The 20,416-nt window shown below is 40.7% G+C and overlaps 2 protein-coding genes across 11 annotated transcripts in view; one reads left to right on the top strand and one right to left on the bottom strand.

Moving 5' to 3' along the window:
• LOC121396962 overlaps window positions 1-20,416 on the bottom strand; it is a 338,181-nt gene that overhangs the window by 138,337 nt on the left and 179,428 nt on the right. The window lies entirely within an intron of this gene.
• The window catches only part of LOC108704531 (gastrula zinc finger protein XlCGF26.1-like), a 38,813-nt gene that overhangs the window by 15,966 nt on the left and 2,431 nt on the right, over window positions 1-20,416 (top strand). For 3 of the 9 annotated variants that reach the window (XM_041572624.1, XM_041572623.1, XM_041572621.1), the window contains 3 exons: window positions 17,150-17,238; window positions 18,054-18,176; window positions 20,144-20,288. In XM_041572624.1, the coding sequence (XP_041428558.1) occupies window positions 17,164-17,238; window positions 18,054-18,176; window positions 20,144-20,288 (343 nt within the window). In that variant the 5' untranslated portion in view covers window positions 17,150-17,163. Of the gene's footprint in view, window positions 1-6,373; window positions 6,733-14,417; window positions 14,968-15,457; window positions 15,613-15,647; window positions 16,023-17,149; window positions 17,239-18,053; window positions 18,177-20,143; window positions 20,289-20,416 lie in introns of those variants that run through there. The other 6 variants (XM_041572620.1, XM_041572622.1, XM_018241109.2 and 3 more) reach the window with 5 other exon arrangements.

Raw genomic sequence — 20,416 nt, 5'->3', positions numbered from 1 at the left:
ACAGGTGAACAATGTGGGCAGTTTCACTCTGGTCTCAGGTGTGAACAGTACAGGGCTGTGGGGGTGTGAACAATAGAGGTGTCACAAGTGTGAACAATACAGGAGGATCACGGGTGTGAACAATACAGGGGATTAGTCTGAATTTGATGTTTAAACAATGCAGGGGCCAGTTAATCTCTGCAGTGATACCTTTTAAAGTTTACATATGGTAATCAGACACAACAGGCAGACTTTGATGTGGAGGGCCACATAAAGGGGGGTCGCGGGCCGCCAGTTGGACAGCCCTGATCTAGATGATCCAGAGGAAGGCAAAAAACCCAATCTGTAGCCATCTCCAATTTGCTTCAGATGGGGGGAAATTCCTTCCTGACTCCAAAATCGGACCAATTCCTGGATCAACTTTCTACGGACTAAAAATACCAGCAGCCTTTTATTATCTAAAATGCCTGGTTATGGGGATGAGGATTATGATGGGCCTAATTATTCTGCCTAAGAAAAAAAGATTCATGGCGGGGAGGGGAAGGAGGGAGTTGTGTCTAGGCAGCATTTGGGGACCTATAGCTATGCTTAGTCTATTCCTATTCCTTTAACCCTAAACCCTGAGCCTCCCTAAACTTTACACCTTCACATTCACAACTCTAATGGGCTTATTTTTAAAAAGGGGCCTACAAGCTGCAGCTCCATCTCCTGCATTATTACTCCCTCCTATTGGGTCAAAGAGGCACACAGGCGGGCTCATATTAATTTTTCTACATTTTAATGGTGAACTAAACTAAACTTGCAGCCAATCAGAAGGTGCTCTATGTTCATCTTTTACATTGGTGCAATAGGGGTTCCGTATTTGCATTCAAACATCTCTCATACCATTCATACTTATTGCAGCAAATCACAGAGTAAACAGACTGAAAGTTGTGTTTCTTCAGCAATTAATTTACTGCTATGATTTGCTGCAAATGTCTATCAGGATATGCCATATTCCTTATCACACATAGCTATTCCCATATACCTTTACTATAACCCTTATAGTACCCATATCCTATAATTATATACACATATCCCTTATCCCACATCACTATTCCCATATCCTGTATACCTTTACCCATAAACTTTAAATGTAACCTATGTGCTACAAACTACAGGGAAAGACAGGGGAGCATAAAAGAAGAGTAAAAAACAAATCGTAAAATTTCTATTCCCATATAACATCCCACCCACCCTCACCCTTTTCTTTAACCTTTACTTATTAAAGTTGAAAAAGAAGGTTAGAGGAAAATGAGAGAAGAAAACGGTAAAAGAAAAGAATGGGACAGGTGTAAAGAAGAAAAGGAATCCTGACATTTCTATTCCTATACAACAACCTATCTAAAAGAAAACAGTAAAAGAATGAGACGGAAGTTAGAAAAGGAAGAAAATTTACTTAATGCCATATTTACCTCACTTGCCTTACCCTATATAAAGAAACTAAAGTATATTGAACGGTGTTAATTAAGATTGCACTGGATTACCATAAGTGCACTGTATGTTCAGTATACATTTTTACCCTTATCCAAGGGTCTGTAAGAATTCTTCATTTAGAAAGTCCAGCTTGCAGCTCTTCCTTTCTTCTGGTGGGGCCTCCTATGATGTTTTGCGTGCTAAAAATGCAAAAGAAAAGAGTGCATTGTTCATAGTTACATAGTTAAATTACATAGTTAAATTGGGTTGAAAAAAGACAAAGTCCATCAAGTTCAACCCCTCCAAATGAAAACCCAGCATCCACACACACCCCTCTCTACTTTTAATTAAATTCTATATACCCATACCTATACTAACTATAGAGCTTAGTAGCATAATAGCCTTTGATATTATGTCTGTCCAAAAAATCATCCAAGCCATTCTTAAAGGCATTAACTGAATCAGCCATCACAACATCACCAGGCAGTGTATTCCACAGCCTCACTGTCCTGACTGTGAAGAACCACCTACGTTGCTTCAAATGAAAGTTCTTTTCTTCTAGTCTAAAGGGGTGGCCTCTGGTACGGTGATCCTCTTTATGGGTAAAAAGGTCCCCTGCTATTTGTCTATAATGTCCTCTAATGTACTTGTAAAGTGTAATCATGTCCCCTCGCAAGTGCCTTTTTTCCAGAGAAAACAGCAGCATGACTCTGTATATTACTTTATAAAAATCTCTCCTTTCCAATGTACAAAACACATTTCTAGGAGCCTAAGAGCATAAACACACTAGCAAGTTGCCCCAATGTTCTGAAAGCCCAGTTAATACCTCAACAGCTTTCCTATCATTTATTGCTCCTTCTATAAGTAATCCTATCTCATCTTTCCCATTTTACAGGACTTAGTTCATTTCACTTACCACTTTGACTCCTGGATCCCATGTGGTATTGATGCAGTTGGCTGTACAGACACACACTTGTACATTTGCAGTAGACAGTAGACAGCAGATCTGATGTTCATTGATGGAATTGGCCATGAATGGTACGTTGCCGTCATCAGCTTGCTGTACAGGCAGTTTGAGGTTAATCCACATGAGCACAAACAATGCTTTACTCCTGCTGATTCCAGTTGGAATCCACATCAGAGAAACCTTCAACAATAGCTCTCTTAGATGTTTCTGCACAGAATACTGGGTGAATTTCTGGTAACGTATCTGCTGGTGGCTTCACAAAGAAAGCAACACAATTTGTAGAAATAAGTCAAACATTTGTTGCATTATGATATAGAATTTTAAGCAGGAATATATAATATATGATACAGTATGGTCACATACTGTATATTTGAATGATATGATATATTTGACATGATTAAGAAGGTTTCTTACTACATGGTACAGGTATGTGACCCATTATCCAGAAATAGTTTCATTTTGTTCTGTAATAATAAAAAAGTACCTTCTATTTTATTTATTATCTAAAATATATTGAATCCTTCTTGGAGGCAAAACAATCCTATTGGATTTAACATGTTTTAAATACTTTTTTGGTAGTCTTGATGTATGTAAATCCAAATGACAGAAATACCCCTTATCCATAAAAAACAAACATTCTGGATAACAGACCCCATATCTGTATCAGGACAATTTGAGGAATGGGGTCATAACTAGTTTTACTTAACTCTTTTAGATGTCAATTTCCAACCTCTTTACAGACACCCAAAAAGAGAATTTTAGCAGCTGTCTGGCAATTTATATTCTGGTGAAAGTCGTAAAATGAAAGGGGTCCACTGGTTACAGATGTGCCCAGAGCCTACCACCTCACAGATACACAGGGAGCTAAATGAGTAATAAATCTAGGATTGGATAGAAATGCAAAGGCAATGTGGGGCTTTGGAATATATTTATAAGCAGTTTAGTTTCTCTAGGCCATATCCCTGAAAGTGTTAAGAAGGTTCAAGTATTTATGCCCTTTAATTGAATGCAAGGAAGAAAAAGATGAATATGTTATAACAATGTATATGGAGTATATGGAGCTCAGTTTTTGCAAAAACCAACCAACTGCCTCTCAAATTCTATGAAAAGCTCCAATAAAGGAAACAACCTCTCCTCAAGCAAAAACCTAGTCTTCCCGTCTCCCATTGCTTGGTGCAGTTATGTACTTACAATTTTGGGCTGGAAAGGTGACTTTATTTTTCTGTTTTCCAGCTCGCTCCAGTTGATTCCAGCATAGAATGAGTGCTCCCGGATGTTCCCATTCACTCCAAAGTGTTTGGTCTTATTTATCTACAGAAGCTAAAAAAGAAAACAAACATTTATCTGAATATAATAGATGTAAAGTCAGGCACCATTCAACAATAGGAGGGATGGCCAACTTCTTAGTAGCCACCACATGTATCTATATTTAGCCTTCTGAATTGAAATTAGAGCACTGCTTACATTGGTGGGACTGAATCTGCATATAACAGAGGAGGGAAGTCATAGAATCCCGTCCCGTCACAATAATTTAATTTTTTCAGTTCCAAGTGTGTAATTGTTTCTACTTACCTTTGGCAGAAGGTCCAGCATTTCCTGGCTCATATGATGCGGGTATTCAAGCTTTCTCTCCTTAATCTCAAATAACTCCTGTGCAGAAACCAGTGATGGGCAAATGACTGTCTGCCAGTGGTGACACTGACACCAGTCCGCTCAAGCATTGTGTTTCTCCAATGAAAAAACCTTCAGAAAAAAAGAAAAAATAATTATCTCTTGCACTTGGTAACAGAAACACAGTTATATATAAAATAAATTTTTGCTTAATCTCTTTTGAAGCTAAATGAGAGCCAATAACATAGGGAACATATAAAAAGCAAAGGTTACTGGCCCATTGTAACCTCTGGGCATTTGTTCCCTTTCTTGTTTTTTTAATCAGACCCAGCAAAGTTACAAAGATGTCCAAAGAAGAATAAGAATGCCTCTATGTATAAATTAAATTAATAATTAAAAGTTTTTCTGACCTCCGGCGCACGGTAGTGATGTGCGGGCCGACCCGATACCCGCGGGTCGGGCGGGTTCGGGTCGACCTCGCACTGCTCCTTGCGGGTTGAGCTCTTCTCCTGCTCTCCCCGCCCGCCACCTTCAAATGCCGGCATCCAGTTTTATAGTCTCGCGTCTGCTCGCACCGCCCCTTTTATGACGTCATCGGTGGGCCAGGTCAGTGCGGGTCTATAAAAGGACCCCGGAAGCACGGGTGTGGGCTGGAGCAGGGCGGATTAGGGTCGGGTGCGGGTCAGGAAAACCCTGGTGTTCCTGTTAAACCGCTGATCTTTTTTCAACAGCAAGGCCGAAGTCGCAAATCTTGATGTGCCCGTTGTTATCTACCAAGATGTTTTCAGGCTTGATCTTTGCAACATAGGTGTTGGGAACAATTAGGACAGGAAATTCTAGAAAAGAGTACTGAGAGTGATAGTAAGTGATATGTAAGTAAATGCAAATTAAAAGGTAACCGAAAATAGATATGTCTTATATAAGACAACCTAGAAAGAATAAATGTAGTAGGAAAAAAGCAACAGATAGTAAAGGCTATTTAATAAAAAGAAATGGTACAGGAAAGGCAGATTATACAGAGAAAAATATGCGTTGCTTGGTTAAAATTAATAGGAAATTACAATATCTTAAACCATAATTTGTTGTGAGTCTAGACAGACAGTAACTGATTGCACCAGATACCAGAGGTGGAAACATTACTGTCAGTTAGCAAAGTTAAGTATCAAGCTATCAAGGTGAATTGTTTCATGCCAATAATTGATAAAAATGGAAAGTAGACATTACTCAATATTCTAGAGAAGAGAATTGAGATTTTACTGACCGATGAATGATGCCATTGGAGTGCAGGAACTGTAGGGCTATCACCATCTCTGCAGTATAGAAACTGCAAAATAAAAAAAATAACCGGCTTTATTCCATGAGGGTTACCATCAAATAAGCACCGCCTATTAGACTTTTATTGTCCTTTAATGTAATTCAGTGGTATCCTGGTTCTGCTACTGTGCACAAACCTTTTTTATTCAGGACAGATGTAATTTTGTGCTTCTTGAAACATTAGTTTGACATACTTCAGTCCTGCAAAAAAGTCTGCTCTCCTACTCCCAAGCTCCTTCTATTGTTCAGGCCTGTGGGTGCATTGGCATACAGTAACCTGGAATTTTTCTGGCCTACGTGGTGGAGGGCCTATCATGGAAGTGAGTGTTGACCACTCCATGATTCAAAGCACACCCATGCTACCACAAGAACATATTCACATTAATGGTGGTAGCACACCAAAAAAACCAAATGGTTGATACTCACTGCAGGGATATTACTCATCACTCATATGTGAAAAATTAAATCATGTTAAAACATACCCTAAAATCCATATGCCTCATCCTCCCCTATGGATAACACAGCACCCTCTCCAGCACATGATCAGACACCTTAGGGGCCCCTAACAATAATTTTCAAATGCTAACAAACCCCCAGATCAAACCCTACCAGGCTCATGTTCCACAGGTAGTGTAGGGCAGGAGTTTGGTACATACAGGTATAGGAGTATATGAGTATAGGGAAGGCAAATACAGCAGGAGACAGGGAAACTTATCAGGACCACTCAAGATGAACAGTTCATATTGTGCTTCATTCAGTGACACAATACTGGTGCCCCTTTGTCTGGGTTGTGAACAGGTGAACAATGTGGCCAGTCTGGGTCTGAGTGATGAACAGTAAGGGGTATGAAATATAAAGGTTTTACAAATGTTACAATTCAGAGGGGATTAAAGTCTGAATTTGAAGTTTAAACAATGCAGGGGGCAGTTAATCTCAGTACTGATACCTTTTAAAGTTTTCACAAGGTAAGCAGTCACAGCAGGTAGACTTTCACAAGGGGGGCCATCAGTGTCGGACTGGCCCGGTGGGACCCCGACCATTAATGGGCCCCTGCCGGGCCAGACCCCTCTCTCGATCTACAAAAAAAAAAGTTTTTTTAGTCGCTGCGCATCACCCTCTTTGCATGCGTGTGGCACCATTCACTCAGGTGCCTTCATGCATGCTCAGCGCTTCACAGTACGGGGGCGGGGTCAGAGGGGGCCCTGGACAGTAATCCTGGTGGGCCCCCAGTCTGACCCTGGGGGCCATTAGTTAGACAGCACTGCTCTATTGTAAGAATCTTATCACTTACTGGATGTTTTTCAATGACAGATTTCCTTGATCTGAAATCAGTTTCTACAGTGTTCCCCTGCCGGCATACTCAAGCACGAAGAAGGCATGCAGCTGGTTAGGCAAATGAAGAATTGGTGAGTAGGGATGGGCCAATTTTTTCATCTTGTTTCGCCGCGGAAATGACGCCCATAGACTTGTATGGGGGCATGTGTCAAAAAAAAGATGTGCATCAAAAAATGTTGCAAAAAAATTTTTTTTGAGTCCCATAGACTTTAATGGGCGTTGGCGACATTTCGCCAGCAGCAAATTTTTGACAAAACGGTCAAATTCGCCCATCCCTATTGGTGAGACATATGTAATACATGGCACAGAACTGAACAGCAAGCAAGGTGAATTGGGGACTAAATAGTTATCAAAGGGTGTTTTCCCTTGTTATGGGCATTAGGTTGTGTGTGGGACTCTTCTCTCTCTCTGTATTTCTACTATATGTGTGTGTGTGTGTTACGATTTCAATAATTATGATCTGGTTGCTAGGGTCTCACTTTGAATAATGCACTGTTTGATGAATAGGACCGGCACTGGACAGAAATATATCCTACCACGTATTTCTAAAGGAAGATGGGTCTATGTAAAGGAAGGAGGGTCTACGGCAAGGATTACAATATATATACATATAGTCCATCGGATAGAAACCGTACTCACGGGTCTTAAGTATTTTTTTACAAATTTAATTTATCATATTGGCGGCTGACGTTTCGGCCTAGTCCTAGTCACTTTGAGAAAGGCCTAGGACTAGGTCGAAACGTCAGCCGCCAATATGATAAATTAAATTTTAAAAAAAATACTTAAGACCTGTGAGTGCGGTTTCTATCCGATGGACTATTACTTTGATTTTTGATACTGCACTCAGGCAAAAAATATATATAGTGAATAAAGTACCCCCTCTTGTAAAATATAAGGATATTATAAGTTACCGAGGAGTTTCATGACCATATAAAAACACGAGGCCGAAGGCCGAGTGTTTTTATACAGGTCATGGAACTCCGAGGTAACTTCTAATATCCTCATATTTTGCAACTGGGGGTACTTTATTTATTATAATACACAAATTTCAGTGTGTCATGTGACAGAAATGACATCAGAACTCACCGTTTATAACTGATGACATCAGAACTCACCGTTTATAAGGATATAATTTACAGGATATTCATGGCTTTTGTGTATTATATATATATATATAGAATTCCGGTTGTAGTTAACAGCGCACACTGGAATTTTTTAAAAGGTTAATTTATTTATCAAATGTTAAAATTCACATGTATCGACGTTTCGGTCCGGGTCTTGGACCGTTTTCAAGATGCAACATGTGATTACAAACAGCATTTTATACCCTCACCTAATGCAAGACAGGAAATGAGATCACCGACATGTATCACACATAACAAACAATAAAGGCTGTCACAATGTTAATTGTTATTCATTCATAGTTTACTTTCCCCAAGGCCATATCTTTGTATCCACCCTAGCTGAATGATACTCATACTTAGTTGCGCATTAGTACCCAATTATACCATAGTTAAACAATCGTTTCTACATAGTTCGACAGTCTTAATGTCCTTTAAAAACAAAAATGCAGAAAAACTTGTTTACTTTTAAATGAACCTCATCTTTCACTTAGGAAACATGAGAGAGACAACTGTTCATTGAGACCATTTGGCATCATGGTATTAAGTTTTTTTTATCCAAAAACATTCTCTCTGAGTGGGAGAGAATAAAAAAGAAAGAAATTGACCTGGATCTCCATGGCTTGTTTCTCTCAGATTATTATCGCTCAAAACGTATCCCCCGTGGCTTTAGAATCCGCAATGTGCCCACTATCGGAAGGTCCAATCCGGAGTTCTGTAAAAAATGGATTGGGGTGCTTAATCGATGTGCCCTTGACCTGAGGGTCCTTGTGATTGAGGAGGTATCCGGTGAATTAAACAGGTGCCGTAAAACACTTGCTGCATTTGAGATGCAGCATGGAGTAGCAGCGCAAGCAGCACAATCAGCCGAGTCACGTGACCCTCTCAACCGAGCGAAAATACAGGTTGAGAAATACAAGCAAGATCTTTTACGATTTAAGAGGGAGAAACTCCGTAGGGTCAACGAGGATTATACCGGCTTTAGGGTTTACCGGTGGCTCACTGGGGAGAAAGATTTTACGTCAGCGTCACAACGTCTCAGATGGCGCAAACGAGTTAAACTCGCTCGTCCCCTAAACTCTGTGGATGTCAGCTCAGGTGATTCTGAACCGGACGACATACTAACCGGTAACGTACTTTCTAATTCTAATGCACGGGATGTAACTATTGTCAACGATGATCTTCCTTTTTTAGACAATCCACCGGCAGATTTGGGCAGGCCCCCTATAGGAAGGGGCAGCACAAGAAGTGCAGCCGCACGCGGAGAGGGAAAAAGAGGTAAAGACCGCAAGAACTAGACATTCCTATTTTCAATTTGTCTAACCATTGTTTATCTGAGGGGGAAATTAGCCTTTTGAAAAAGGGTCTTACATTTGTTCCGACTTCCCCTTTAAATCAATTTCAATGGGACATTGATTTTTTCAAATTTTGCAGGTTACTCTGTTTAAAGGATATTTTCCGAGACGGAACCACTTCTGTTCCCACTACTAACTTGAAATTGATGAGTTTGTACAATCCGCCAGTGACTAATCAGGCCATTAAATTGTTTAAACAAAGTGTGGACAGTGATGTGGGGTCCATTATTGGTTCACAAAAAACTGAAAGTTATTTGTCTAAAACTGAAATTAGAGCTATTGAGTCCTTGTCAAATGACAGCAATATTGTAATCCGGCCTGCTGACAAGGGTGGGGGTATAGTATTGCTGAATTATGTTGATTACCGCAGTGAAATCACACGTCAACTCACGGATGTGAGTGTGTATAAACTACTTAAAAGCGACCCAGGGCACCTTTTCAAAAAACAGGTTGACGATTACATAAAGCTGTCATTTGATGAAGGATTTATATCGAGTGAGTTGAAATCTTTTTTGACAATTGATTTTCCGAAATGCCCTATATTGTACACCTTGCCCAAGGTGCATAAGAATCCATCTGCACCACCAGGACGTCCTATTGTTTCAAGCAGGGATAGCCTTTTTCATCCCATTGGATTATTTTTAGACTCAGTCTTACAACCTATTGTGCAAGCTACACCCACCTATCTGAGGGACACTCCACACCTACTTGATTTGATTAAAGATTTCAGAATAGATTCGGATGACACTATTATTTTAGCCAGTATGGACGTGGTTAATTTATATACGTGCATTCCACATGACTTGGGAGTCGAATCTGTTCGACGATCCATTGCTCAATACGAGCTTTATTCAGGACCTAATGTGGAATGCATTATACAATTATTACATATGTGCTTGACAATGAACTACTTCAGGTTTGAAGATAGTCATTATATGCAGGTGTCAGGGACGGCAATGGGAGCGGCCATGGCACCTGCATATGCTAATCTGTTTATGCACCAATTTGAACAAAATAACATTATACCCGAATTTGGCAAAAGTCTTTTATTCTTCAAACGCTACATAGATGATATTCTGATATTCTGGAGGGGCAGTGAAGCTTCTTTCATGTCCATGGTGACCCAGTTAAACGATTTGGGCGGTCCTGTAAGATTTACAGCGACCACTAGCACTAACATTATTCAATTTTTGGATGTGGAAATCAGACGCAAAGAAGATAGGTTTGAATTTTCTTTATACAGAAAGAAAACAGATCGTAATACCTTGTTACATTTTAATAGCCAGCACCCAGAGTCCATGAAATCTTCTCTCCCGATTTCACAATTTTGCAGGGTCTTGCGTAACAATTCCTCTGAAGAAATGAGAACGATTCAGCTCAATGAGATGGAGGATAGATTTCGTGCCAGGGGCTATCCGAAGAGGTTGCTAAAACGTGCTCTCAGTAAGGCTAAAAGTAAAGTAATGGAGGTTTATACGTCCAAGAGATCTCCTGATAGGTTGGTATTTTCTTCACAATATTCAGGGGCTTCTGGTTTGATTAAAAAAGCGATACAAAAAAATTGGAACATCCTACAGGCGGATAATGGATTAAAATCAACACTTTACAGTCCGCCCTTGATGGCATACAAGAGGGGAGTTAGTTTACATAATTTATTACGGATCCCACCCAGAGCTACCAACCAGCACGGACAGGATGGTTAGCTGACCGTAAAATGGGTTGTTTTAGATGTCCTACTTGTACATCCTGTAGATATATGAGTCCTAACCAGAGTTTTTTACATCCCCACACGGGGAAAAGATTTGCCATTCGATCCCACATCACATGTACCACTACACATATTATTTATCTAATAACCTGCCCATGTGGCCTTTCATATGTGGGGAAGACAGATCTCACCTTGCGGCTCCGGATGGATGCCCATCGTTCAGCAATTAGCACGGCTTTCAGGGACAACTGTACAATGAAACTAGTGGCGAAACATTTTCTGGAGAAAGGGCACCGTTTACCCACTTTTAAATATATTGCCATAGATCATATACCACCACCTCGAAGGGGTGGCGATAGGTCGAAAATGCTTCTCCAGAGAGAATGTTTTTGGATAAAAAAACTTAATACCATGATGCCAAATGGTCTCAATGAACAGTTGTCTCTCTCATGTTTCCTAAGTGAAAGATGAGGTTCATTTAAAAGTAAACAAGTTTTTCTGCATTTTTGTTTTTAAAGGACATTAAGACTGTCGAACTATGTAGAAACGATTGTTTAACTATGGTATAATTGGGTACTAATGCGCAACTAAGTATGAGTATCATTCAGCTAGGGTGGATACAAAGATATAGCTTTGGGGAAAGTAAACTATGAATGAATAACAATTAACATTGTGACAGCCTTTATTGTTTGTTATGTGTGATACATGTCGGTGATCTCATTTCCTGTCTTGCATTAGGTGAGGGTATAAAATGCTGTTTGTAATCACATGTTGCATCTTGAAAACGGTCCAAGACCCGGACCGAAACGTCGATACATGTGAATTTTAACATTTGATAAATAAATTAACCTTTTAAAAAATTCCAGTGTGCGCTGTTAACTACAACCGGAATTCTACATAATTGACAAGACAGCAGCACCTGGTTTCTGTGAGTACCTGAAGGTGTGCGAAAGACCTTTTTTTCGTTTTTTATATATATATATATATATATATATATATACACATATATACACACACACACACACATATATATATATATATATATATATATATATATATATATATATATATATACACACACACACACAGTATATATAGTGTAATCCTTGCCATAGACCCACCTTCCTTTACGAATACATGGTAGGATATGTACAGATAAGCTCTCGAGTGGATGACCATGTTGGGACTCAAAGCATGCAAAAATGATTACTTTCCAGCTTGCACACTATGCACGTCACTAAACATGGCCAACAGAACGTGGGCTGCAACTCCGGTGGGGGAAACAATTCTACTGTGATAGGTGTCCTATAATTTTTATATGCCATAACTTTTAAATTACTGAGTTCAACCACATGCATTATATATGTTTCTCATTCCTTCTAAAACCCCCCCCCCCAACAATCGTTTAAATAAATGGAGCTGTACAGTTACTTTATTAGTTGTTCAGCGCAGTCCATCATAGCTGGGGCACAAGCACCACCTGGTACAAAATAAAGAATAAGACCGATTACACCGGGGCCTTCCCCTATTCACATTCTCAACTGAAAATGACTGAATTAAAGAATAAGCAGACTATTGCGGGGGGGGGGGGGGGAGAGTGTAGAGGGGTTGCAGGAGCCACCAAAGGAGATTTTGCCATTGCACCTTCAATGCCTTAAAAGGAAACTATTGTAAAAAATGTAGTATAAGTCCCATCTTGTGTAAAACTCCGACTAACAGGAAGGCCATCTCCCATGCAGTCTATTTTAAACAAATAATTGTAATTTTTAAATATTGTTCCTTTTTCACTGTAATAATAAAACAGTACCTTGTACATAATCCTGACTAACTTATAATGAATCCTTAAAGGGGTGGTTCACATCACATTAAAGGTTACCTGTAGGGTTGCCACCTTTTCCAGAAAAAAATACCGGCCTTCCTATATATTTATCTTTTTTCCCTATTAATAACATTGGGATTAACCATCATTTTACCGGCCAGGCCAGTAAAATACCGACCAGGTGGCAACCCTAGTTTCCTGTCACCATAAAGGGGTGGTTCATCTATAAGTTAACTTTTAGTATGTGTAGAATGACTAATTCTAAGCAACTTTTCAATTGGCCTTAGTTTTTTCCTTTTTTTTATAGTTTTTAATTATTTGCCTTCTTTAAAGGAGAAACAGAAACCCTTCCCCCCCCCCACAAACCACATAGACCCCTCTCTCCTCCCCTCAGCCTAGCTGCTGCTCCGGGCACATGCCCCTAACTTTTTACTTACCCTTCAGTGCAGATTCAGTGATCGGAGTTCACGGCAGCCATCTTCCAGGTCTTCGGTAATCTGAGAATGAGACAGGTGGAGCATGCGCAGTTGGAGCAATTTCCCGGTTTGCGACAACTGCGCATGCACCAAAATCACTGAAGTAAAAAGTTAGGGGCATTTGCCCGGGATAGCATCTAGGTTGGGGGTGAGGAGGAAGGGGGTCTATGTGGGGTAGGGTTTTTTTTTTAATAAGGGATTGGTTTCTCCTTTAACTTTCATATGGGGGGGGCACTGTCCCCATCGAATTAGCAAATGCTCCGTAAGGCTACAAATGTAGTTATTGCTACTTTTTCTTTCTATTCATATTCCAGTCTCTTATTCAAATCAATACATGGTTGCTTGGATAATCTGGACCCCAGCAACCAGATTGCTAAAATTGCAAAGTGAAGAGCTGCCAAATGAAAAAACGAAATAACTCAAAAACCACAAAAAATAAATGAAAAACAATTGCATATTGCCTTAAAATATCACTCTTCGTCATACTAAAAGTTAATTTAAAAAAACCCTTTAACAGAGGTATAACAATCCTATTGGGTTTATTTAATGTTTACATGATTTTTTTTAGTAGACTGAAGGTATGTAGATCCAAATTACAAAAAGATCCCTTATCTGGAAATCCCAAAGTTCTGAACATTCTGAATAACAGGTACCATACCTGTACTTAGCTTTTTTTTCCCCATCAGTTCTCCAGTGTGAAATACGAGCAGCTATCTGGTAACTAAGGATCAATTTATCTAGCAACCAGGCAGTTGTTTGAAAGACAGGAAGGAATATAAATAGAGGCTCTCCTAAACAGAAAAATAAGTTTAAAAAACAATAACAATGTAGCCTCAGGAATCATTTTTTTGCTGCTTAGGTCGGTGACCCCCATTTGATAGCTGGAAAGAATCAGAAGAGGAAAGCAAATCGTTAAAAATGAAGACCAACTGTTGCTGAGATTAGGCCATTATACAACATACTAAGAGCTCTTACACACAGCAGTTTTTTTCTGTGCTTCCCTGTGTTGCAATTTCTTCCGTTCAGCTGCAGGGGAGCGCAAAAGTAGATGCGCTCAATTATTGTGAAGGGGGCTGTACTCACACAGACACTTGTAAGCAACAAACACAGGAGGGACGCAGCATGTTGCATTTCACCTGTGTTCCGCGCATACATGCGTCTGTGTGACTACAGCCTCCTCCACAATAATTTAGTGCCTCTACTCTTGCGTTTCCCTGCAGCTGAACGGAGGAAAGCGCAAAGCAGGGGGGGAGCGCAGAAAAAAAAAACGTCCTAAAAGTCAACCCGAATGTGAACCACCCATTTAATTAGTGCTAACACATTGTTGAGGCTTCACAGCAGTACATTGATTGACCAAGAGTCAAATGAAATGTGACTCCTGTGGGAGGAGAGACCGATTCTAAAAGGATTGAGTTTGAACCTGTAGCCCTCCTTTTTCTCAGGACAAAATCCAAATGCCCAGGTTGAAATCGTTACCCTTAAGTGGTTAAATTGTTAAGCACCCTGCATTATAATTTTTAATAGGTGTGCGTTGTTCTCCATCTTGTAACTATCACTGTGTGCTGCCATTGATAATCCCTCACAGGGGGAAACATATAACATTCCTACACCGTTATGTGATTCTCATGCACTGATTGGAGACACCAGTCCATGTGACATGGACTTGTATTTCTGGGAGATGCAGTACCCCACTATTGAACACTTATAAAGAGAGTAGATGCTGGGACTACGTCTACCAGAGACCCCGGTGCCCTAAAGGATCAGTCAGATGACACAGTTTAACCAATCATCATAGTGGATGTAGAAGCTTTTGCCCACATAGTGAAGGTATGACTTGATGGAATCTTTTTCAATTCTGCAGTACTGTAGCAGCGAATCATTACCAGGCCAGGAATCCCTGTGCGTTTTAAACTGTTGCATTAAAATAACACATGGGTGAAAATGGTTTCAGCAAATGCTTTAGCCCAGATCGCCTGAGCTGTGCAGAAGCTCACAAATATGTTCACCCATAACTCTGCCATCACATGTCCTGTTATAATATCCATAGACTGGAAAACCTGTGACCTGTGCACAAATAAAGCCTGTTGCGTCCTTACAGTAAAGCTGATACTTGTAGTTGTAATGAATTTATTGCTGCAGGGCTACAAATTATCCAATAAAAACAATGTAGTAAGTGTGCGCTTCCTAAGTAGATGATGGCACACAAAATAAATAAAGATAAGTTTTATGCGTTTCCTGTAAAACTTTTACCAAATCACTTAGTCTCTCTTTCACTTGAAAGTCTCTCAGCTGTGGGGGGTTGCCACATTTTCTGGAAAAAATTACCGGCCTTTCTATATATTTACGTTTTTTTCCCTATTAATAACATTGGGATCAACCATTATTTTTACGGCCAGGTGGCAACGCTAGCTGTGGGCTAATGCCGCTCTCTCCCTCCCCAGCACTGCAATGCTTTGTTGTCCGACCTCCAAGGTAAGCCATAAAAGAGTGAGAACACAGTTGTACACTGTTACGATACGTGCAGGTTCCCTGCTTAGTTAGTACTCACAGGATACTGCCGAAATCATTCACAAAACGCTGTTAGTCCACAATATAGCTTGCTTCTCGATCCTCTCAGTTGCCTCTCGTTCCAATAGCCTTACACACATTGATGCGCTTCCTGTGTGTTTTGGCTCAGCTGCAGCAATTCACTCTCCTCAGATGTGGACTGGGAAATCGTTTTCGGGCAAACAGGGATTTGTTATTGATGCGATTAAAAGCAGATCCTTGATCCCAGCAGTACTGCTATACTGGGGTTTTAACGTCGTTTTGTGAGCGATTTCGGCAGTATCCTGTGTTTCTTTTTCCATTGGAGAGACTTTCAAGTGAAAAAGAGTCTCTAGGTGATTTGGTAAACGTTTTACAGGAAATGCATATAGCTTTTATCTTTATTTTGTGTACGATCATCTACTTAGGAAGCGCACGCTTACTACATTGTTTTTCTTGTTTTTTGGGATTTGGAGTCCCTTTTGTGTAGCGCATCCATTTATAGTTGCGCAAGTGTATGCTCAAGTTAGCAGTTTTCTCTACAAATTATCCATCCTTTACTGTAACTGGGGGAGTAAATAAGGGAAACTGCCAGTAGCATACAGAGGACTGTATAATCTGGGGTATAGCTATCTCCATATGATCCCATTTTAATTGTCATAATAATAGTTCCTGTATTTCCACTAAGTATCTGGGAAATATTTGCCACACTGTGAGGTACCTCTCTGTGTATAGATGTGTGTATGCTTTTTGTTGAACTTTGCCATCACATACCCTCTAAACCAGGGGTGTCCAAATCAGTGGCGTAACTACCGGGAGAGCAGGGGGTGCGATTGGGCCAGGGCCCGCACCCCCTCAGGGCCCCCCGACAGCTCCCGCGCCACGATTCCCGGGCGGTTCCGGGTGTACGGAGGGGGGCTGGGGGCCCGACATTGCGTCCCGCGCCAGGGCCTGCCCCCCTCTAGTTACATCACTGTCCAAACTTTTGGCTCTCCGGGCCACATTGGAAAAAGAAAAATTGTCTGGGGCCACACATGAAATACACAAACACGTTTGATTTGTAAAAGTAAAGGAAATACACAGAAAAGAACTACAATGCCAGTTGGATAACCAGATGGAGCTATACACTGGAATATGGGACACCTGGATATTAAATAGACTTATTATTATATTATTATTACTAACTGGGTCCCCCCATCTCCTACATATATCCTATGCAACATGACTTTTCCTCGGGAACCAAGCGTTTCAAGTTGGGCTGCATGTGGCCGCAGTTTGGACACCCCTGCTTTAAACTCTAGTTTACCGCTGCAGGGCCCTGGCTTTCTGCACAAACATAACCAGGGGTAACAACTGCAGAAACATAGTGGGATCATATTTACATTGCCTAGAGCTGGGCTGCAAGCACAAGTGTGCAGAAGTGCTGTGGGGCATATCATTGCTTTTCTCTTATTATGACACATTGGCTTCTCTTATGCTGTAGCATCTGACCGACTCATGATGGACGAGGAGCCACTGACAGAGAGAATTCTGAAGCATGCCTTGGAGATCATCTATCTGCTCAATGGGGAGGTGAGTGCATCAGATCAGTGAGTTTTACACAGCTGACTAGTAAATGCTACTTGCTGATTGGTTGCTATGGGTTACCATACTAGTATTAAACACATCTTTTATTATATACTGTATTACATTCCTGAGGCTGGTGCAAGGTGGCTTGCTCTGTCATGAACCATACTTTATGCTGTGCTTTGTTCAACTTCCCCAACAACATAGCACATGTATTTATGAAACTGCTGTTATATAGAAGCAATTTTTGTTTCCTCTGGCTGATTATTACTACCCCATTACTTTATTGAAGTTCCAAGTGAATAAAAAAATCCAGTGCATCCCATCACTAATAAATGTGTCCCATGTTATTGGGGCAGTGCCAGCAGCACAGTAACATAATCATAATAATAATACCCCTATGTAGAAATTCAGGTCCATACAGAATGGGTTGTTGGGATGGGAGTAAAAAACCTGATGGACCTGCCCAATGCCCAGACTTCAACTCCAATAAAAAAAACATCTAATGGGATGAATTAGTCTTTTTGTCTGACAATTTCCTGCTAAACTTGCAGTTCAGTTCATACAAGTGCAAAGGGGCCTAAATCAGCCAAGTGTGTTCACTCTAGAGCCAACACAACGGTTCTTTATGTGAACAGAAGAGGAAGCTACAACCTGCTCAGGGGCTGATTTTTGACCTGTGTATTTCAGCAGGCAGATTTCAGCCCCAGTGTGGCACCAGCCTTTGGGGCAGGTCTTGCATGTCTAAAAATGGAACAGCATTTTAAATAACATTAAGGAGCATGTTCTGAAACATCGCAATATATTTCTCATTCCTCTAGGTGATACTTCCACAGCATCTAGGTCATTCTGTAAAGGACAGTGCAATTAATGAGGACAAGGAGCTACTGATCAAAGGAATCTTGACACATGCTTTGGAGATCATTTACCTCCTGACTGGGCAGGTGAGCTCTATTGAAGAATCACACCAATCATGTGACTTACAAATGATTGGCCTTTTTTAGACAATGCATTGGCAATAAAAGATGATCCAAATATAATTGAAGAAGACAACACTAAATTACTATCAAGAACAAAGGTTCTAAAATTGGTTCTAACTGCGTTTTGAGGTATACGTTTTGTTCAGGGCCCCCAGTAAAGGTTTACAAGGTTACAGATATATGAAAATTCCAGCAACCATTGATCAAGTGTTCCAAAACATACCAAGTGCATAAAAACGGCGCTTAGATGTGTAGCTAGATGTTACTGGGCTTTGTTAGGGTATATTCGAGCATAGCCTAAACTGACCTGTTTTTTTCCACACAGAAATATTGGGAGATAGGAGTGATGTGATTGCTCTGACAGAGAGGAAGTTATTTGTTGGGATGTGGTTATGAATGGTCAACCTTGTGTTCAAATATTGGATTTAACCAGTTATACTGCCAGGCAGAGGCAAGATCAGTGTTGCCTGATTTGAATTCTGAGGAAAATACCTGCTAAGCCTGAGGGCTATCTTTTCCCTACACTATTGGATAACACATTTCTGACATTTAAAGCCACTACTCTGATCAATTCTCATTGTTCTAATTGATTGGTAGCACAGCAGTTGTGGCATCTTCTTTACCATGCAGTTGTAACCCGTTCGTGGGTGTGCTGTAGAAGTGTAGTTATACAAGTGTATGCTGCTTACTGTGTACCTTCTGAGCCTAGTAGTTAAGGCACAACTAGCTAAGGCATAACCAGCAATGTGTATTACCTGTGGCTCTTTTCACTCTGGTGGGTATTCTCTGGACCACTGGGAAATATCAACCACTTTAGATGCTTGTTTACTGACAATTGGAGCAAATAAGTTGAGAACTAGAGATTTCTTGCAAACCTACAAACCTCTTTATTCATCCTGGGCATATTACTTCTGGTGACTGTACTCTTAGCGAACTAAAACCTACTGATCTCAGGCAAGTAACCTCTGGTGATATCAGAACTCTTAAAGATAGGACACACCGGCACAACATGGGTGATTCCAGCAGGTAAAAACCTTGCTCGTTTATTGCGGATGCAACGTTTCGGGGCGTGACCCCTTTCTCAAGCATGAGAAAGGGGTCACGCCCCGAAACGTTGCATCCGCAATAAACGAGCAAGGTTTTTACCTGCTGGAATCACCCATGTTGTGCCGGTGTGTCCTATCTTTACGTTGTTTTTGAGGTTGCCCATTCCCTCTAGACATCGAGCACCTGGGAATCGCTGAAGTTTGGACGGCCAGGGTGTGCGAGTGTAAGTCTTTCTTTTGCAGATATCAGAACTCTTGTCATAAACGAATAACACATGGATTCAGCATCAGTAATTTTCTCAGTCAACATATAATGCCCACCCTCACACTTGTAATCTGTCCTCTCTGGAGCTGGTAGTGCCAGTTCACAGTGTAATCTCATTCCACCATGGTCTCTTGTTCCAGGACTCTCACTCACTGTGTCCCTGAAACTCAATCACTTAGGATCCCTATACTGGCAGCCTTGTCACTGCAGGGTACTAACACCACTATCCTCGAGCATCGTGGCTAGCTGAATCCTGCCTGTCTCGCACTCCTGGAGTGACTATAACAAAGCTAACCATCACTAATTTTTGTGACTGGGCCTTGCACCTGCTAAGACCCAATCCTGCTCCCACTTCTGGCTAGGTAGAGCCCTGAGCACTGTACTCTCCTACTGGGCAAACACTGAATTGCTATTACATGACTTTTACCCTGGACAGGGAAATAATCACCCAAGGCCTCCTAGGTGTCCAAATTATAGGGGAAGCTGCTTAAATACAGCTAACTTTCAGGGCTTCTACAAAGTTAAAAGTCCAGGGGGCATGGTTTTCTCTGTATGTGTTTGACTTTAATCTTTCCATTTGCTCTCTGTTAGAAAGACCCTTCGCTCTGAATATTTTTCAGGTTCCTATAAAGAGTGGGGACGTTGCTGTCTATTTCTCTCTGGAGGAGTGGGAGTATATTGATAGACACAAAGCGATTTACAAGGACACAATTGTAGAAACAAATCAAAGAGCAAACCCTTTGGAGACACCTGCAGACTGTTCAAGTAATGCTTTAATTGCACTGACCCTTGTGTTCACATTATATAGCAAAAAAAAGCCCTTGTTGGCCACCTAATTTCTGTTAAAGCTCAAATGTAAAAGCACATTATGTTCAAAAGCTGTTTTTTTTAAC

The sequence above is a fragment of the Xenopus laevis genome, chromosome 8L, assembly GCF_017654675.1.
Source record: "Xenopus laevis strain J_2021 chromosome 8L, Xenopus_laevis_v10.1, whole genome shotgun sequence".
NCBI classification, from domain to species: Eukaryota; Metazoa; Chordata; class Amphibia; order Anura; family Pipidae; genus Xenopus; species Xenopus laevis.
This window is presented reverse-complemented; position numbering and strand designations above follow the sequence as displayed.